General features: G+C 41.1%; 2 protein-coding genes across 2 annotated transcripts in view; one reads left to right on the top strand and one right to left on the bottom strand.

The window, feature by feature from the left end:
- LOC121350117 (WASH complex subunit 2A-like) overlaps positions 1-12,530 on the bottom strand; it is a 35,540-nt gene extending 23,010 nt beyond the window's left edge. Inside the window, 14 exon segments of the mRNA XM_041461154.1 lie at positions 1,703-1,759; positions 2,572-2,644; positions 3,433-3,545; positions 3,931-3,999; positions 5,190-5,277; positions 5,795-5,899; positions 7,181-7,228; positions 8,001-8,059; positions 8,441-8,534; positions 9,198-9,371; positions 10,081-10,146; positions 11,658-11,822; positions 12,244-12,348; positions 12,423-12,530. Coding sequence (XP_041317088.1) covers positions 1,703-1,759; positions 2,572-2,644; positions 3,433-3,545; positions 3,931-3,999; positions 5,190-5,277; positions 5,795-5,899; positions 7,181-7,228; positions 8,001-8,059; positions 8,441-8,534; positions 9,198-9,371; positions 10,081-10,146; positions 11,658-11,822; positions 12,244-12,348 — 1,216 coding nt within the window. The 5' untranslated portion in view covers positions 12,423-12,530.
- A 6,055-nt stretch (positions 12,531-18,585) lies between these two features.
- LOC121350029 (beta-microseminoprotein-like) lies at positions 18,586-21,522 on the top strand. The gene is made up of 4 exons (XM_041460987.1): positions 18,586-18,677; positions 19,522-19,621; positions 20,016-20,118; positions 21,393-21,522. Exons 1-4 carry the CDS (start codon positions 18,675-18,677, stop codon positions 21,520-21,522), a joined length of 336 nt encoding a protein of 111 aa, XP_041316921.1. The 5' UTR covers positions 18,586-18,674.
- The last annotated feature ends 169 nt before the right edge of the window (positions 21,523-21,691 follow it).

Raw genomic sequence — 21,691 nt, 5'->3', positions numbered from 1 at the left:
GCCACTTCTTCCTCAAACCTGCTCATCTTCCCTAGGAACAGCAGCCAGTGAGTATTTCTAGGGAAGCCATGAGCTTCCCTAGGAACAGCTCATCTTTCCAGGAACAGAGCTAGAAGACTCAGTAGTCCCACATTGCTGCCCCTGTGGACTTCCCAAACCAGAATCCTACTGTACTGACTAGTACACCGCAGCACTGTGGCCCAATAGCATGGTGATGTGCCTGGGGAGAAGGAAGGACAGGTGACTGAGTTGTCCCCAGGAGGCACACTGGCCATGCGAGCCCAGCAGCCATACTGCAGTACGAGGCTGGCTCTGGCCACGAGATCCCTGCACACACCAGCTGTGGCAGCAATTGATTAGAGCCAGCCAGAGCAACTGCTCCTTCTGCCTCTGTGTAGAAATGTCCAGCCTCAGTGCTGAGAGCATGACCATCTGCAAACACTCCTAATGGCCTCAGCCTGTCTTTTGGCTTCACACGTGTAGATGCTTGGAAATGAGACAGAGGTGGGGAGATACTTGAATGAAAGTTCGACAGAAAGTAGAACAACTGCTATTTGGTTAAGTCAGCAGACCTCAAATTTTGATCAGCAGCAGGTTCTTATTAATTATGCAATTATAAAGTTCCTTAGGATTGACAGGAATACAGCCACAAAATTTGGTTATTTATTAAAGATTATTGAGTTCCTAAACAAACTGTTCACTGGAATAGCAAAGGAGCCTCAATCTTGGCTTCTCTCTGGTGACTTCAGCCTGTCTACAAGTTATTGGGAGGGAGCAACTAAAGAATAAACTCACTGCTTATACAACAGTACCTCCAGGAAGAAAGGGTAAAAAAATCCCACACATCTGCTATTTTGAACTCTGCTACTGAGTTTTACAATTATGTAGAAGTCCCATTGTTGATATATATCTTTGACCCTGGAGTTAAAAGTCTGTATTTATGTACTTCCTCCTCTAAGAATTATGCTGAGGTCACAGTTAACTGAAGCCAGTCTTAAAATAGACCTTTAAGAAAGGCCAAAACTTAAAATTCAGGTACCTCAGTCAAGTGAAGAGCCTGCACACTGACAGCAATCTTTGTCAGTAAATTCAAAAACAACTGGTGACATGTTTCTTTTCATTGATCAGCTTGGATTCTGATAAGAAAAAGAGATCTTAGTACAATTCTTTATTTTTAGCTCCAAGTTATAGATCTGGTTCTTCTCCATGTATTCAGATCCTCCTAATCAAAACCAGAAAAACAAGACTGGTCTTAACACAGGAACTTGATGTTTAAACTGTTCTTCTGCTAACCCAAGGCAATATAATAAAATGTGAAAGAACAAAATGCAGTTCCTTCTCAGGCTACAGGTGGAAGCTGTGACTGCATGCACAGCAGAATTAAGCTGCATAATATCAGCTGAAGTGACACACATTCTTAAAAGTTCAGAGCACAACACTTGAAGCTGACAGCTGCTAATATCTGCCATCAGTGACACCTACCTTCAGAGCTCCTCCAGAATCTGTGATTATCCATAAAACATGCTGCAGTTTAGGCTTAGCATGGTAGAAGCATCTGTATTTGCCATTAAGCACATGATCAAGCAATGCAGTGTTGCTGTATTTGGATAGTTTTTTCTTTAAAACCTCAGCAGTAGGTTTTAAAGAAAACAGCATTTTGTGCATGAAGCTATTGAATTATTGGCTATTGAATAAATCATACCTGGAAACAGAAATACTGCACCTGCAGGAACTTTCTTTAAGGACTTTGTACAGGATGCTGAAATCATAGGAAGTACATTACAAATGGATGCACTTATTTTATGCTGTAAAAGCCTTCAGAACTTTACCACAGAAAGAGGAATCCAAGAAGTTGTCTGAGCTGCTTTTTATTTCTTAAGAGCTCAGAACTCTTTACACATTCTTCTTGAACTTCTGGGCTTTTGCAAATATATGTAACAGTCCATTTTTTTTTTTCCATTTAAACTCCAGAAAGCAGCTCTACTACACTGAAGCTTACAAACACATTACAAGTTTACATACACCATTATTTACAACAGTTCATATTCGCACACTCTAAATCACTTCAACACAATACATTCAAAACAAAATGGCTTAGTCTCCCAACACATATCTGAAAATTCATCAAATACAGTGCTTCAACAAAAGCTCTGCAATACAGAATTGTATTGCACAGACCTTAAGGGTCAGAGTCCTTAAGGGTCTTGATAAGCACCTAATGGGAAACTCATGTGAATTAATCTGCAAGAAGAAATCTCTGCTCCCCTCAAACCCACAAGTGTGGATCCTGCAAAGTACACCTGAGAAGCAGGAACCCAGCACACACAGAGAGCTCTGCCAACAGCAGTAAGGATATCCTTTCAGCTCTAGGAGAGCAGGTGTCTGTAACACATCATAGCAAACACACACACATAAAATTCAACACAGCTGTTCTCTATTGAGACTGGTGAGAAGAGACTTGCTCTGTAATTGCTACACCAGTCTCTCTAGTTTGGGAACAAATGGCCTAGCTGCTAGCAGTAATAAATCACAGCATAGACAGGACTACAGGAGGCAACTGTTGGTTCTTACCTTCACTTACTGGGACTCTCTCCTCTCTCTCTTTTGGTTCTTCCCCTTTTGGTGCTTCAGCAAAAAGATCACTCTGCTCATAGATGAAAATGCAAAGGGGGGAAGTGGTGAATTTATTTTTGTAGGAAATTACAGATGCTGATTTTTCCATATTGAATGTTCACTTCTAAGCCAAGACAGAGAAGGTAATTATGACTCCTTTCTCAAAAGGATGTCTGCAAATACAGACTTAAACCTAGGTACTCAAGTGTTAACTTGATCGCATACATTCAGAAATGCAGCACTCTTCTAAAATTTAATTTACCGATCACTAGTCTGTTTGCTGAAAAGAAGGAATGACTTTTTATTTGCATACCTTCAAGGACTTACACTAATTAATCCACAGATGGTTAGGTCCTGACTATACCCTTCTAAGCTTTCCTACTGAAGTTTATACAGTAAGGTTTGTGGGAAAAATTCAGGTCAGGGCAAGCATAAAAATACTCCTGAACTTCATGTGGATAAAACATATGTGCAGGGAAATACATTACAGCTCAAAAACATTGCAGAACACTCCCACTGTTGTTCCTGTGTTCAGGTTGCAGTGCCCTGTACCAATCTCCAACAATATACAGAGCCTGAACCACACTTGAATCTCTCAGCAGCAGTACTGCAGAAGAGAGAACATCGTACCAAGGGGAACCTAAGTATGTCACTTGTGTAGTTCTTCCCCACTGAAAAGCTATGCTACTCCACAATATTACCGAGCAACAAAATGCTGTTTGTCCTCTCTGTCTTCCACAGGTGGGGATTTTTATGGATCTTTTGTTTTGTTTTTAAAAGGGGGAAACACTCAATTTCTACTATCTGCAGCATTCTCACCTCTTCATCATCAAAGAGGCCTGTTCCACCACTGAAGAGGCCACCCCTTGAACCAAATGGTGTGAAGTCCTCATCAGTCAGTTTAGGAGGCTTGAAGATATCATCATCTTCATCTAAAAAGTATAAGAGACACGAGCTTTGGTAAGACTGATCAAGTTTCAGAAAAGGCAATTAGAGTCAAACAAAATAAAAACTGCTTTGGTTCCATCTGCTCTCATAAACATGACACGAGAGAAGCTGCTGAAGACAGACTGGGTTGTGCGGTTGCTGCAGAAGGCCACATTAAAGGAAGAATTCTCATTGTTTCCAGCCTTCTTTACATGCACATCACAACCTAGATTTGTTTACATATTCACCTTGAAGGATGAAGGATGTTACATATTCACCACCCAGCTTCTACAGCAAAAGCCATGACTTCTATAGCAAAAGCCATGACTTCTGAAGTGTTATCTTACAGTCCAGCCCAAAATTCAAAAGCAAGAGAGAAGGATATCCTACCATCTGATGGAACTCTAACTTCCTTCTTCTCTTTTGGGGTTTTCCTTGTTTTGGTCTCTGATGACAGGGCTTTAAGAAGAAAGTTTCAATGAAAAACTAGTCCACCTTTTCTTACAGTCTGAGATCAATCTATGGCAAAAAAAAGAATCTAAAAAAATAACAAACCAAGCTGACCTCTGTGCTTTCACATGAATTAGCCTGATGAATCAATTCTGTAAATACAGTTTCTAAAACCAGTGCTTAAAATTTTAACAGAATCATTCTGTCAGGTACTAGGGGTTCAACACAATTGTCTACATGCAGACCAGTGTCACCTGAGGTGTCAGAAGGCAACACAGCTTTGCACAGGTTCCGCACCATTGCAGAACCTCTGGGCATCTCAAATGGCTCCAGATTTATTATTGCCTTCATTCAGCTACCAAAAGCAAAGCCAGAGTTTTATCTCCTCTGGCCTTACAAGGTTACTTCAATGACTGGAAGATTTCCCTGTAACTGAACAGGTTAAGTTGGTAGGTTTTATACTCTTGATATCAACAGACCTAGTTTGAACTGTGCAAGAACGCACACATAGCTCTTGTCTGTTCATCTTCTCAATATTACAGGCCAACAGCAGCCTCACAAGCACTTGCCAACTCAACTTCAGCTAGCTATTTTCAACTGCTGCTTTGCTGCAAGACTAAATTACTTGAGATGTTTCTGCCTTTGAAAGCAATACAAAAGTAAATGCATTATTTAGCCTAAAATATCATAGGTGACAGGAGCAAGGAAAACTTCCTCAAAACACTGAATTTAAGCCACAAAGAAAACAAACAATTCCCACCACATGAAAACACCAATCTACTGCTTGAGGTGTTTCTACTGTAGAGCTCACAGAAAGACCACAGTGACCAGTGGCTTCCACAAACTTACCTGAAACAGGAAAAAGCACGTGTGGTCAAACATGCAGAGGGAGAATCAGACTGGAAAGTAAACAATTCCAATATTGTGTGTTTTGAGAGTGACCTGTCTCACCTGAAAGCAATGTGTTTCCTACTATAACGCTCAGTGAATTCCAATTCAGTCCTCTGAGTTATGGGCAAAGAATTACTCAGAGCACAAAACAGTGTCTGCAATTCCTCTGGTCATGCTTTTACCTAATAGATGTTCAAGTAACAGACCTGTGTAACTTCATGTATTGTTACCCACAATCTCCTGTCCCACACTTTCACAAGTCCTCCATTACTGCACAAACACTTTTCAAAACTTGGGAGGTAACTCACACGAACACTCTTCATCCTGTCTGACTGGCACTTCTCCTTTGATTCGGGCTGCCAGCTCATCTGCAAATGATGTTGGCCTCTTCTTTTTCTGAGCAGCAGGGACAAATAACAGCAGATCCAGTTAGCAACTTGATGCAATTACAATTATAAATACTGTATTCTATAGCCTCACTTGTACAGTGTCCTGTCTAGACTTTGCCTGAAGCCCTCAGAAGAAGCAATACAGCTTTCTGTTAAGAAAGCAGAGATTAGGCATGCATCAAGAATAAAAAAATCCTCAGAATTTCTAGTCCTGATGAACACACTTTTTAATGTCACCTTACTTTGTAAGCAAGAGAAACAAAAGGCTTTTACCTCACAAAAATGCAACAATCCATTCCTTAATATTCTTGAAAGACAGCTTTGACACTTAAGGTGCGAGAATCCCTGAGTTTAAAGGGGTAACACCTTAACAATCATGTTAAAAGACTACTCGGGATTTTTGGAGGCACTTCCTACAGGATTCCATTCCAGGTACTTGAGAGCTACCATTATAATCACTCTAAGGACAGATTTTTCATATAGGAAGTTAGATCTCCCACTCCAGGAAGGCAGCAATTACTCACAGGCTTTGTGCTTTCATCTAAGTCTCCATCTTCGTCTTCCTCTTTTTCAGAGTCAAAGAGATCACAGCCATCATCATCATCTTCATCACTCATCTGGGCTATCCTCTAAAAATCAATTAATATCCTGTTCACTTACAAAACAAGCACAAAACTATATCTCCTTAGATAAAATATTCAAATCAAACTTACAAAAAGGATGAGAACTTAGAGCCAATTTGGAGTACTTCAAAGCTTTTGAAAGGTAAAGAAGGAGTGCTTCTAGCTCCAAGTGAGTTGCTGCATTCTCTAGCACACCCCAACCCTGTGCCCTGTTACTGAATGCTGCAACTGAGGACACAAAGGCTCCCCTCACAAGGTGTGTACCACTACCATACACAAACTAAAGACCTTGGTATTTAGTCTTAACACAAGAACACTGTGTTAAGTGTTCCCTAGTGTTCCTTGATCAGCTAGTAAAAAATTGTATCATCTTGCTCTGTCCTTAGGGTGCATAGCAGAATGAGAGACACTACATGCTCACATCCTGGTTTCAGACACATCAATAAGAGGGTGAAAAAGATCAAGTGAACTGGATGAGAGCTGGGGGTTGGCGCAGGCAAGCGCCCAGAACTGAACTAAATCACCAACAACCCAAAGATACTTGCTCATCTTAAAATATATCAGGCATACAAAGCTACCCTATGAAGGTCAGCTTAAAGTAACATCTGAGTGTTTTTGCAACACAGTTTTATTAATAAGTAGATTAAATAAGGGTTGCTTTTTGCAACATTGCTCTTTTGGCAATATATCATGCCAGACTGAGGATCCCCACCTAAAAGTCTTTTGCAGTGGCACATCAAAATATGGTAGGAGTCCTTCTTCTAAAACCAATTACTAAAGTCAGGCTTGAATTTTTCCATCTTAACATTTCTCTTCCCTCCTCATTCATTATCCAAATGGATATGCTGTTCAAATATCTAATATTGTTCACATCTTTGATTCCAAGTAATACTCAAACTGTATTGTTCCTTGCCTCCTGCATAGCAAGATTAGATTTTTAATTATAAACCAAATAAACCCACAGAAGCCTAGTTTTCCTGGGGTAAATTCTTTGAACTCTAATGTCTCCCAAGTTATTCCTGAGGAAAACACGTATCAGGCAATACCATCCCACACAGGCTCTGTATCTAATGACAGCTTGCAAGCATGTCTTTAAGCCCAACCCAGGTTCATTTTCAGAACATGGTGCCACCATCTGCTCAGGACCTTCCCATAAAAACTCATACAAATCAGGCCTCAAAGTTGCTAATAATCAGCTATCTAGAGCTCTCATCTCCTCTTTCATGCATGCTCACTGTGTCACAAATGTGAATTCTTTCAGGTATGTACCAGAGTGTTTAACCATACCGTCTTTTGGTCGTCTTCACTAGGGTTTCCAAATTCATCATCTGATTCCTGTAACATAAGAGACCCAGAGACAAGTATCACACACTACTTCATCCAGTGGTTAAGGGAGAGGGCTCAGAAACTCTGAACTTGAAGTTTGGACATTCAGATCTCCTCACCATGATCTGACCAAGAAATTGCTCCCCCACTGCTGACCATCTGTACGACAGGAGCTCACTATAAAGTCATTAATTCAGCAAAGACAGCAGGCTCCATTGTGACAGCATCCAACTAACTCAAAAGGGATTTCACTTTAAGTGAGCAAAGACACCAAAAGCAAACACCTCAGGAGAAAGGGATTGCTTCCATAGCACAGTTACAAAGCAGGGACATCCCAGCCAAAGTGGGGAAAACATATCAGAAACTGATATTCCAGTGCAGCAGATTTATGAGGCTAAGCCTGGAGATGCATTACTTAAAGCTTTAAACTCGTTCCTGTCAGTCTCCATCCCATTCTTTGTAACTGTAATTTACAACAGATTTGCACTCCTATAAATGCAATTCTTGATAAGAATCTGATTTGCTTCACAAAATTAAATTAGAGTGGAATAAAACACTTCAGTTTCAAGTGTTCTACTTTAATAACAGCTAGAGTCAATACCCCATAAATGCTCCTCTGGAAAGCTGCAGAGGAAACCACTGCATAAGAACAATATCAAAGTATATTTATCACAACCAACAGAGGGAAAAAACATCATGCAGTATTATCTTGAGAGCCAACATCAAAAAGCAAGATAGTCAATGGCCTCACATGCAAGGAATGCTGGTGCTTGCCACTTACCTCCTCATCCTTCTCTTCACTGTCAATTACACTTCCACGATCGCTATCTACTGATCCTTCTAATGTAAATGGAAACAAAAAAGTTAACATCAGACACAGAACAATGTAGTCACCATTTAAGCCACCTAAAGACTCTGTGAAGAAAACTAAAATTCAGGTGGGTAGAAAGTGGCTTGAGAGAGCTTTGGAAGCTGATGAAATTTTAACACCTTGCATTTCCAATACACAAAGCAGAAGTAACTGAGAAGTTACTGCTTTGTATACTGGAAACGTGGTTGTTACAGCATGATGAACATTTTTTTCCCCAGCTAATTACAGCCCACATCTAACCATGTAAGAACAGCATACAGGATAACCAAAGCAGTGATTTAAAACAGTCAAAAATCTTGGATTAGGAACTAATTACTTGCATAGAAATGAAAGATCATTTCAGCACATACCTTCACTAGAGAGATCTCCAAGGCCAACATCATCCTGTTCCATAAACTGCTGAGAGCCAATCAAGTACGGTAAAGGTCTGTCAATATAGAGATCCTGGAAAGAGACAACATCAGGTCTTTCTGACATCTTTGAACAACCCTACATGGCCGACAAAGACAGAAGTCTTACATCCCTTGTTTTAACTCAAGGAAGACACAAGCTTGTTTAGAGTCCCACCAAACATATGCTTCAAGTCAACATACAACTGGGTGGGCTAGCTGAGGTTTATTCCTCTCAACACTGCCAACCAAAGTGGCTACTTCTATTTGTGTAGTCCCAACTTGTTTTCTATATGCCATCTAACAGAAGAATATCCTTGCAAAGACCTATAGGCATGAGTTTTATCCCAAAACCTGGACCCTGGATTTTTAATTACTGGGATAGTAAAAATAACCTATAAAGATATGGTTTGTACCTAAAAAGCACAAAATTTATATGTCCCACTCCCACACAGAACTGAGGCTTCCCCTTTGAAGTTCATTCCATTAAACTAACTTTAAGATGCCATACCTTAATGCTAACCTAACTGCAAGACAGGCAGGTTACAAAAGGAGTAGCTCAGCAGAGAGCACTACTTCAGATGCAGTCATCAAATCCTCTTTTTAGGTAACAGGTTCAGGTAACATCAGTTTTACACTAAGGCAGTAATACAGCTGACAGAAGCAAAGAGCAAGTCCAACAAAGCAAAACAAACCCAGCAAGAACAGGTCCCTGTACCTTTGGCTCAAGTATCAGTTCCACTCTTTCGTTACTTTCTTCCTCTTCTGAGTCAGAGTTCCCTGCTTTGATGTCTAGCTGTTCAAATGCACTGTCCAGAACCTGCAACCCATAATTCACTGCTTCTTGAATTTTAGGGATTAGATCAGCTTCTTTCTGTTCCCGTGTCTTTTCCTTTAGTAACAGAAAAAAACACATTCTCACTGCACTTTACTTAAGACTCAATCTTACCACAACACACATACAAAATGTTAATTTTAAATTAGCACAATGAAAGCTTTTTCACTATGTGCATTAGAAGGACAATCAGAATTTTTCTTTTTTTTTTGCTTGACTCAATTAATTTTCATCACTCCAGAAACAGAGATATTCTAAACACCCACACAAGCACAGTATTGTTTTACTTGTGTTCCTAAACTATTATGGGGACATTTATAATATAATATATCTAGACTGTAATATACATACATATATATATATATATATACACACATATAAAGCTCTCTGAGTACTTATTCCTAGGAATTATTTCAGTCAGATTCTGCTTCTCCAATTTACTACCTGTGAATCCAGTACAGATGCCCAAGGCCTTGCTGAAAAAACATGCATAACCACTTGAAAAATCAATGTATAAGTCTTGTCTGCTGGATATGGTACTGAGCTTGAGGAGGCCCTAACAGATGATCACACCCTGTAGTAGCCTCCAATATCACTGTCAACTTTATGACTGAGTGATATACACTATCCAACAGAGAGACTTCAAGGAGAAAGGAAGGAGTTTGGTTTGTAAGCTGTAAATGTAAGCAAAGCAAGTTTGAAAATGAGAAGGCAGACAAAGACTGCAAACATACTGACAGCACTCAAGGCAGCTGAAGCTAACTACCTGCTCTGTTTTGTCTCCAACATCAGCTTTGGGAATAGGCTCTTCCACTTCTTCATCATATACTCTCTGAAAAGTCAAGCAAAATTAATTCATGTAAGAACAATGTACTACTACAGGGGCTAAACCATGGGTACCACTATAAAGTACACTGTTAATATATAATTAATTACACATTAGTTCATTACACATTAAAAAAGGAAGCCATGGACGATGTCAAGTACCTTCATGCATTGGGACTGAAGGTACCATTGGCAGCCTCTCAATGAAACTGAGGTAATTCAAGTCTGCTAACAGACTAACCTGAACATGATAAAAAATGCACTGTGTTAACCTTCCCCACATAAAGCTGTTCTAGACACCTTCAGAGTGAAACCTATAGTTTACTCAGAGGCTGTCTACTTTCCTTTAGTTTTCTGTCATTTAGTAGCTTTCCTTCCATACTCACAGAGAGGGCTCACAACAACCCTCAACCTTCAGTATGTTCTGATGATACCTCACATCCAGCACTCTTTTATAGAAACAGCTACAAGGAGAAAAATGGGGAATAAAAGATCTCCATGAAACCTCCAAACCTAAATCAAAATCTCAAGCACAGGTGCACTTATCCTCTGGGAAGAGACAAATCTCTCACTAACTAAAATGAGAATCAGAAATGAAGACCTATTTCTGTGCACCTTAATTTGGGAACAAACAGCTGTAAGCACATGAGATTTAAAACATTTGGTGCAAACTGTTCTCAGCAGAATCATTATGCTGAACAGCCAAGCTAGGTCAGAAAAGACACTGCAGCACTGAAAAAACTCACTACCACCAAAAACCCCCAGAATATAAATCCAGTTTTACATCTTTTCCTCTGCCACCACCCTTCCAATAATAATGCCATGATGAGACACATATGGCCTGAAATAATGCTGATCAAAACAAAACACTTAAAAAAACCCAGAGCTAAAAACCTTCCAAAAATCTGAAATACTATTAAAGCTCTCCATCTTAATTAGACACATACTTCCAGTGATACAATGTTGTAACAGGCTTTCAAGTCTAGCTTTATCTTTCAAAATAGAGATATCTATAAAGTGGCAATATTAACCAGAAAACATGCTCTTCATGACCACATGAAGGGGACAACTGCCTGCAGGCCAACAACTTTAATACCAAATGCTTTCAGAGTAAAAGAACAACACTAAGCAAACTTACAGCATTCTATAACATGCCTCATATTTAGACAGGTAAGTGCAGACAAATGCTATATTCCTGCAACTTGTGAAGATAAACCAAGACATCCCAGAATTCCCAACTCATTCACAGTTCTAAAACCAAAACTCTGATCTCCTGGTCGTGTATTAGCAGGGAAGGAAGATATCACTGAAAAGACAAAGGGAACCTGCCAGTACTGGCTAGTGCATCACTCACAAAGGAATTAGGATATCTTTTAACAAAACGCAATTAAAATCATTTCATCCCTAAATCAGCATCAGACTTGCCAGAAAGCTAAATCAGTTAGTTCTCCACACTACAGTAAGAGACAATGACAATGTCTGAAGTACAAGTTTGATGTTGTACTAGAACACACTCACATTCTCTATGAACTGTGTGTTGGACAACATAAGAAAGTCATTGAAGACATTATGAAGGCGGCAGTCTGTAGCTTTTGTTTCACTGATCAATCCGTCCACCTGTTTTTTGATTTCGTGTGTCCTGGAAATGGTTTGCTGTGAGAATTCTTGTAGAAAATGCAGGAGCTGTTGACAACAACAAAGGAAAGCAATAGTCAGCATCCAACTCTTTTTCCTTTTGGCACCGTTTGTAAGACAGGCAGAACTGATCATACACTTCAACTGAGGACCAAAACACATACACATTAAACTGAACCACTCCCGCGCACACACACAGGACCAAGTCTCAGCCACTTGGTTCTGCATCTCCCTTTTCGAGCCAACGCCTCATTTCAGTGTTCCTGCCCGGACCGCAGGGTTAAAGCAAGGAGAGAGCCGCCGGGCCCGGGGGCTGCGCTCTTCCCCGGCAGGCCCGTCCCGAGAGCCCGGGCCAGCCGCGGCCAGCGGGCGGCAGCACGGCCCCGCGCACGGCCCCGAGCGCCGGGAGGCCGCGGCCCGCGCACCCCTCCGGTGCCGGGCGCAGGCCCGCTCCGGCCGCAGCGCTCACCCCGGCGTCCGAGGCCAAGGACCAGCTCTGGCTGCTCTTACGGATCTCGTCCAGCGACCAAGACCGCTCCCACACCGGCGCCGGCTCCGCCACGTCCCCGTTCATCTGCGGGAGAAGGAGAGTGAGCAGCGGGGCCGCCGCCAGTGCCGCTCCCTGCCCGGCCCGGCCCCGGCGCTCACCCTGGGCTGCCGCCGCCGCTGCTCCCCGCGGTCAGCTGAGCGCCCTCACGTGATCCGCCCCTCCCGCGCGCACCGCAGGGCCAGCAGGGGGAGCCAGGAGGCGCGCGCGGGCGGTTGGGCGGAGCCACCGCGTCCCGTCCCGTCCTGTCCCCTCCCGTCCCACCGCGTCCCGTCCCGTCCTGTCCCCTCCCATCCCACCGCGTCCCCTCCCGTCCCACCGCGTCCCGTCCCGTCCTGTCCCCTCCCGTCCCACCGCGTCCCCTCCCGCCCGGTGGTGCCCGCGCCGCGGGAATGCCGCGGCAGGAGGAGCGCGGTCCGGCGGGCGCAGCCGTGCCCGGGCTCGGTCCCCCATCCCCGAGGGCCGGGCCGTGCCCTGCAAGGGAGCGGGGCGCGGAGCAGCCGGGCTCCCGGAGGGTGCGGGAGTGCCTGCGCCGGGCTCTGCTGGTGCTGCGCTTACGAGAAAAAACCGACCCTTCCCTCCTGTTTTTCTTACTGAAGTACGTGCAAGGCGTACCCTGAGCCAAGTAAAATCTTAGTTTTAAAACTGTGAGTCTTATTAAACCAGTGCCAGAATTCCAGGATCTGCTGGAAGAAAACACACTAACATGAACAAATACACAGTGCAAATCGCCGAACTGGAATTCAATTATCCCTAGGCCTTTTGAAATTAAACACTCCCACTAACTTCCCCCTTTCTTGCTATTTTTTTCCAATGGATTAAAAAGCCTTGTCATACCACTGTACTTCATATGTTCTTTATTACAAGTGAATTCATGAGAAAGGAAATGACAAATAACCTGGTCTTCCACGTGGTAACTAAATAATCCATTGGTATAATCAGACCTTTATATTAAGCACACGGAGTTTATTTATTCATTGCACTTGACTACATTAATACCATTCATGAGGAACCAGGGCACTGATTGATCTTACTAGGGTTCTCAAATAAAAAACATGCAAGATCTCCAAGTTCTTATCTATTGATCTAATAGCTACATTCAGATACTGGAAATACATTGCTAGGTAAGGGACACAGAAACTTCTAAAAGCAAATTATCATAATACTCCTTTCAACTCTATTTTTCTGTGATTCTGTGACAAGACACCATTACCGAACTGGCTCAGACCTTCAAACCTAGTAGAATTTAAATAATTTTAATATACTGATAATAAAACAGGAACTAACAAAGGACAAGTAGAAAAATACTAGCCTAGGCTAGTTTCACATAAATATAAACATAAATATAAAATTATTCTCAATGGCTTTTAGCATTTTGTTGCAGTTTCTTCCTCCGCAACATTCCATCAACCTGAAAAGCTTTCCTTCAGTTACTTTCCATATTCACTGACATGTGAATCCCCTTTGTTGATAACGCAAAGCTCTACTTTCACAGAAATTCGTGCATTATAAAACATGAGATCTGTGTGCTCTTTGTGCACTGATGCTGCAAAATGTTGGGTCTTAGCACTGGGCAGCTTCAGGTCTGGGGGTCTTGCAGATCAGTTTCCATGAAAAACTCAGCATGACAGCTACATAGAACCTGAATGGTTCCCAGAGGAAGCTGTTTATTTGTGATACACCAGTCCCTGAGCCAAGAGGACTATGAATGGCACAACGAAAATCTGCTTTCTAGGAGTCCTGTCCTAAACATTACAGACAGGGTTACAAAAAGCATTTCATCCTAAAATTCCTTTTAGAGAGAAATTTGGACAGGTTCCATTTAAAGTTTTGAGAAAAGCAGCAAGAAAAATCACTGAGGGGGATCTTGCTGTTCCCCTCAGAACTCTCTAAATGATTATGTGACATAAATTATGTATCAAAAATCACATATGTCATCAGGGACTAATCTGCAGATTAAGAACCAGAACATATAAGAATGTACAGGGCTGAGGTCTCTGACACCCATGAAGCCATGCCTTAGCACTTGGTTAAACTCACAAATATTTACCAGGTAAAGAGAATACCACAGCGAGCTTTCTCAATAGCTAACAGAAAGTAAACATGTTTTTATAACCTTAGAACAGGATGCAAACATTAAAAACGTCAAATTACAATTAAAAGTTAAGCTTCTGCATTCCATGGGAAAGAACCCCAATACAATTTGTGCATTGTTCTTCATTTCCCTGGCCAATCCTTGCTCTCCTTCTCAGTAGTGATGTGTATCTTGGTATAGAGGCAGAGAGATGTGGTTGTTCAGCCCTGCAATTTCCAGAATTTCTCATTCTCCAAGAGACAGTCCCACCACCTGCATTATCTGCAGGCTGCAAAAAGTCTTGGAGGTGACAAGCGATGTCAGGGCTTGAAGATGCCTCAGACTCTGGTGCACAGTGTAGAAAGGAGTATCAATAGCTAGAGCTAAGTGCATGTGCTGTCACTGGACCAGCACAGGAGTCTGAAATCTCCAGAGGAACTTCCCCCTCTGCTTGTTGTTCATTGCTGGTTAATGCAATGACAGAACACACTGCTTTCCTATTAGTGTATTTATTCAGTTCAGGGAATTCAAAATCAGGTTTCCTATAAATAATTAATTATAACTCCTAAGAAATAAGCAACTATGATTACTCTTGTCACCTAAAAAGACCATGCTATATTGATTCAAGTTATTTGAACTTGAATAAGTTCACTGCAATACACTGTGCAAGCAGTAAAAAAAATAGCCAGTTTGATAAATTCAGGACAGGTAACTGGAAATTAAGGGAGAAAAGCTAAACCCACAGCACAACAGCTAACCCTATAAATGAATGTGAACTTGGACACATGACTTCATTGGTTTGTGGTTTGATCCTTCTTTGATCTGGAAAGTTCATGTCTGGTGGTAAAATCATGGGCTTGGAGAATAGGCATTATTACAGGAATAGGGAAACTTGACTTCTGTGCTGTCTCTGGTTTCTGAGTTCTTCTAGGTCATAAGCTCTGAAACTTGAAATCTGTGACACACTTAAGGGAGTCACCCAAAATCATGCATCAAGTCAGCATCAGAATGAAGAAATAATAAAAAAAAAAGTCCTGAATCACAGTCCCATGGTTTTCTACTTTAGCTTTTTGTAAAACTTTGAAACTCATAGGACTGATGTAGCAGTGCTACCCTCCCACTTTTGTAAACAGACCAATAAATTAAAGTTCTCATATTAATTGAGGTATCACAGTTGATAAAGCAACATAGAGCCAGGATGGCTGTGAACTTGTGCTCCAGGTTAGGAAAGGAAAGCCTTTCACGAAGCATGTGCTTGAGAACAAAGAGTGGCTCCACTGCAGACAATGGAACTGTCCACAGGGCTCAAACTAGGGTATACATTAGTGCTTTGCTTGACCCAGGCCCTAAGATCTAGTTTGAATGCTGCAGAAGTTAATGGGAGTTTTCCAACTTTCTTCAAGTAGGTGCAAACCTATTTAAGCTAAAGATTGTGTTTCCAACATATTGAAGGTTTAGTTATCTGCATGACTTAATGTGCAAATATGTATCTGCATGATGTATGTAAGTTCTATAGAATCAGGAGTGAACTTTGCAAAAAACTTATTCTCTCACTGAGTATTAATCCACCACAAGGTCACCAGCTTTTTTTGATGGAAGGTAAGAACATCAAATCATAGAGTGGTTTGGGTTGAAAGGGACCTTACAGATGATCTAGTTTCAACTTCTGGCCTTTGTCAGGGACACTTTCCACTAGGCCAGATTGTTCAAAGCTCCATCCAGCCAGCCCTTAAACACTTCCAGGGATGGGACATCCACAAGTTTTCTAGGCAACATGTGCCACTGTCTGACCACCCTCACAGTAAGGAATTTTAGAATCATAACCGCTTGTCCTGTCACTGCCCTCCTCATCTTTCCTATAATTCCCTGTTAAGAACTCTGCATGCTCTGGTGAAAATAGTGCAGTGCTATGGAAGCAAGTATCCTTAAAAAAAAAGTGTATTGAAAAGAGCAATTCACTGGAGATATAGCCAGATCTAAGACTTTAGGAAGGGACTAAATTCTTTTAAAGCAAGATCTGTGTATCCTCAGGCAGAATGTAGAAAGGCACCCAGAAGTGTCAGCCTGCAGCAGACAGCCTGCAGCACAGCTGGCAGGGCCCCAGCATCTTTGGCAAGAAATCACTGGCAGAAGAATAAGGTGTTGTGCCTAACAAGCACCTTGTCTTGCTTTGAGGTCTCTATCAAAAAGCCACAAAAGAACTGGCACAATATTTCCTGTTCAGCCCAGGGTGACCTGGTGGTAGCAAAGCCTGCACACGGCAGGTGAAAGGATGGGAATGATTTCACAGTGGTACAAGACACAGGATGGTGCACATCACCCACAGTTTCTCTACACTTGTATGAAAGCTTTATATCAAGACATCTGGGGAAAGGTACACAATCATCACTGGTAGTGTTTGCAAACAATACTTAATGTGCCAAATAATAAATAAGGCTTGTCAGTAATAAATAAGTTTGGTCATCTTAATGGTGGAATAAACTGTGCTCACTTGGTTCATGCTTTAGATAGTTTTTTGGGTTTTGTTTTTAATTTTGGAGGAATAAGACTTTTTAACAACTCTGTAAAGCATAAAATTTGTATTAACAACAGTGCCCCTGAGAAGAATTTAGGGATGGAATGCAAGTGTCTTCCATCTAGAGCAATATGGTGCTTAAGACAGCTGATGAGGAGCCTGGATACATATACAGGAAAGGCATTATGTCCTTCATACTATCTGAGGTTGTTCCCACAACACTTACATGCTTTCATACCTTGTTTTATATTCAGATTTGAAATGAGATACTGTCAGGTTGGAAACTATGCAGAAATGGGTGGCATGAATGAAAATAAATTTGTGCTACAGAACTGAAGATGAAAACTGCTGTACTCAGCTGAGAAAAGTTGCAAGCTGACTCAACACACTGTAAACATGGACAAGAGGAAGAGCTGGATGATAAAGTACTGTTATCTACCATGCCAGAAGCAAAGGATGAGAAAGGATATCTACTGATTTTTTTCAATGAAAACATGACTGTCATTAAATTGAAGTTTTAAAATGTACTGATTATATCAGAAAAAAACCAAAAGTCAGGTGTTTAGTCGGACAATTGAATGCTTAGGAACTTTTCATTAATTATGTCCTACTAAAGAATTATCAAACCTGCACAGACTTCAGCTTTAGTATTTCCGCCAGGGAGGTTGTGGAATTCTGTTGTGTTGTACTTTAATTTCTTCTGCTCCTGCTGAATTATTTGGGTCAAATTAGTTTGAGTCAAAAATGACAACTTTTCTTGCCATCATTGAAAAGCATATAACTCTGTATTTCATTTACTCTAAAAAAAAAAGTCCCAAATGATTCAGCTTATTTTTTCAGTCTCTAAATCTTACAGTCATAGGCTAAATTTCCTGAAGATGGTAAGTCTCCCACAGGAATAAGTTTCAAATTGCTTGGCAGCATCTACAGTGAAGTATTTTAAATGTAGGTAGGGCCACAGGTGGATAGTGCTTTCTGAAAAGAGGTTGTAGGAGCAAGAGAAAGCAGAGTACTTGATTAGCACTCTGAAGTTTATCACTTTTTGGGAAAGTGCACATTTAAAACTGATCCTATGATCTACTATAATTATTCAGGTCAAAGCAAGAACAGTTCCACAGGAGTAACAGCAGGGTTTTGAATTGAGAGGAATTTTTTATTATGGTGGAGGAGAAAGAGAGTCCTTGCAATGGGATCCAGCTTCAGCTAAGGTCTCAGTGTTAGGAGGTTTTGATCCTGGTAGTGGCCAAGCACCTTTGGTTATCTTTCAGTGCTCACCACAGCACTAACAGTGAGGATGCAAAGATCTGGCAAAAGCTCCATTTGCTATTAACACCTAATGCACTACTCAGCATGTTCCAGCCCTCTGATAGCAGACAGGATTTTGCATGCATTTCTGCCCCACCTCAAAAGCACCTACCTAGATAATAAATACTGTCTACAGCTCAGCTATCAATATTTGTTTTCCATCAGAAAGGCATTTTTTCTAATCATTATTCTGAGGAATACAAAGTTCTGGACTCAGCAGTTTACTCAGGTCAGTGCTCTACAAAGCCAAACATTTTCTCATTGCCAGCTGGAAAAAGGCTGGGAATTCTTTGAATATTGCAAAATAATTGCATTTGCATTGAGCAGGCTTTTTTCCCTCCACCTAAACTTGAATTGTACAACACAAAGGCAGCATAAAATATTTGCTTTCTGATTCCACATAAAGAACTTCAGCTTTCTCAGGAAACTTGGAGCTCTTTGGAAGCCAAGCATTCCACAATGGTAAGTTAAAGGTTTAGATTGGTTTGGGTTTTTTTGTAATGGGGATAGAGATAGGTATTTGCTTTAAAACTGCGAAAGGGGAGCATTTAAGAGAATCATCTAGATACACATTTTAGCTGCGTGTAAATGTGGCTATATTTTATTTCAAACCTGTAAAATACAAAAGAGGAATACACCTCTTTGAAGATTTCTGTGAATTTTGTTCTTGGCATTGGAATTCTTTGCAAGAATGACAATATAATTTTTATATCTTAAGATAATTTTAATATAATTTTATAATATATTATAAAATAGAAATATATTATAATATTATAATACTAATTATATTATAAATATAAATATATATAAAATATAATATATTTTAATGTAATTAAAAGATATCTCTCAGTCTTTCACTTGCTGTTATTCTTTCCTCAGAAATGTTTGTGAAAACATTCAGAGTTTTGCAAACATACAGGACCATGCTTTTGAAACTTAAAAATGGGAAGTACAGTTTAAAGTATTGTCATTTTACTACGAAAAAAGTGTGTATATTTTGTCCGTGTATTTTTTCTGTTCTTCATTTTGATCCCCCAAATTGTGTCCTGTTCCAGCTCTTCAAGCCTCCAAAGGTGTTTGCAGAATCTAAATCAACAGTTAGGTAATGATAAATAGACCAACAATGTCCTATGCCCTGGTTCTCCTGTGATTTGTGCTCACATAGTCCCAAAGGCACAGACATCAAGAAGTGCCTTAGATGAGCATCTCAGGAATGGCATAGGTTCTACAGAGGAGGCAGTATTGTCTATAATATGTTGATTCATAAACAGGGGAGAAATTACCATTTGCTTCTTTTTCTCTACAGAAGAGCTTTCTGGCTTTCCTTGTTGCAGTGGGCAGCATGGTGACCCTGGGGGATGCATCCTGCTTTACTGTACTTCAAGTTCCAGGGAAGCCCTACAGAGGTAGAAACAAGGAGCATCCTCTGACCTGATTGCTCTGTGGTAACTTGGCTCTCTGTGGAGCTGCCAGGAAGGGCTCAAAATGCAAGGGAGGGGGAAGATACTGGAAAAACACAAATAGGGGGCACCAGCAGCAAGGTGCTAAAAGTAGGGGAAAAACAAAGCATTCCCCTGGGCTGGGTATGGCTGAAGCAACATTATTGAAATTGGTGGTAGGTTGCTACTGCTATTCCAGCACATGGAGCTCCTTCAGGAGCTGAAAGAGTCAAACCCAATTCGTTGTACTTTACTATTGCCTGGAATTACATTTTCAGAAAAGCTGAAATAATTTTTAATCTCTTCTGCGTTTAGGTGGTGGTTTAAAGAACCTGTTCTGTTTTGTTGCTGTTTTATGCAGGGTGTACATGGAAAGGAAAACTGTATCCCTTTGGACACATTGAGAGGACAGAAGATTGCTACCAATGTGACTGCAGTCCAGGTGCAATGGAATGCTGCTCCCTGTAAGTTTGAACTTCTTGGTACCATCATTGCCTGTAGGATGACCACAGCTTTCCATTGCTGGAGATAGATGGCTTTGTGAGGACACAAGAGAGCCTTTTCTCACCCATGTCACAGAGGTAGTGAAAGCCACATACAGCTCTCGATTGTTTGGATCCTTAGCTGTGTTTGCCTTTGCTCATTTTCTGCTGACTGGGAGTGGACACAAGCCTTTCCAGGCATATCCAGTTGGTGCTTGCCTTTCATTTTTAAGGAACTTGTGAACCCCTCTTTCACTGCAGTTGTCTTTCGTTAGCTGAGAAAGTGGGGGTAGGTGACTTAAGTGAAGTTTCCCTAAAGAGCTTATATGGTTGTGTTTGAGGGTCCCAGGATGAGGGAAGAGATGAGAATCTTGACTCCATGTTTCAGAATACTGATTTATTATATTATGGTATTATATTACATTAAAATGCTATACTAAAACTATACAAAAAAGAATAGAGAGAAAGGATCCTTCAGAAGCTAGAAAGGAAAGCAAAGGAATGATAACAAAAGCTTGTGACTCTCAGAGAGTCCAAGCCAGCTGACTGTGATTGGCCATTAATTAGAAACAACCAACATGGACCAATCAAAGATGCACCTGTTGCATTCCACAGCAGCAGATAATTATTGTTTTTCTTTTCTTCTGAGGCTTCTCAGCTTCTCAGAAGAAAAAATCCTGGCAAAGAGATTTTTCAGAAAATATCATGGTGACAAGCTTATGGTGATCTTAATACCTTTCCTGAAGTGCTTTTCTAGGTGAATATGGTAAATGTAGAATGACAAGGCTGGTAAATGTAGAATGACAAGGCTCTGCTCTGAAGTATTTCTGCAGCATTCTCCTTTCCTCCTGCTGCTTTCTCAAACGCTCAAAATACCTTGATGATGATCTTTGTCTTTATTTAGGTGGCACAGTCTATCAGGGAGCAGCCACCACATCCTGTGCAAACTGGAAATAATGAAAAATTAAAGGCAGAAAAAGGGAAAAGATGCCAAGGCCATGCTTATGTCACTGCAGAGTGCTGTGCTAGAAGTGCCTTTGCTAGTGCTGAGCATCCTGGCACATCTTCACGGTGCAGTGCACAGGGCATCAATTGAGGCTCTGGAAGCTGCAGCTGTGTGGTACTCAAGCTAGCTCAGCTGCCCTTAGCCATAGTTTGACCTCTCTCACTGAGCAGTAGTTCAAGCTATAATCACTGAAGTATTGAAACTTTTATTGCTCTCAAGCGAACATTTGCTTTCTCTTTGCCCCTGACAGCTTTCACACTCCTGTTTCTTACGACAAAAAGAAATGTAAAGTTGTTTTCAACAAGAAGCGCTGTGAGTATAACGTGGTGCAGAAGGACGACCCCTCAAAGGTGTGTTTTGCCTTTTCTGCTGTGGGCTAACACCTGCTCCAAACCTCTCTGCATTGTGGAATTCCTCTCCTTCCTACAGATGCTTTGCCATCACAGAGAAGCACGATGACATGGGAAAATCTCATAAAAGCGAGCACTTCAGTAGCTGCCTTCTAACCTCCTAATTGTCCTAATTCAGCTTACAAGATGCATAATGAGA

Source organism: Pyrgilauda ruficollis, unplaced genomic scaffold (genome assembly GCF_017590135.1).
Source record: "Pyrgilauda ruficollis isolate IOZ18807 unplaced genomic scaffold, ASM1759013v1 scaffold15, whole genome shotgun sequence".
Lineage (NCBI taxonomy): Eukaryota > Metazoa > Chordata > Aves > Passeriformes > Passeridae > Pyrgilauda > Pyrgilauda ruficollis.
The sequence above is the reverse complement of the archived record's forward strand: the minus strand, read 5'-3'. Positions and strand labels throughout refer to the sequence as shown.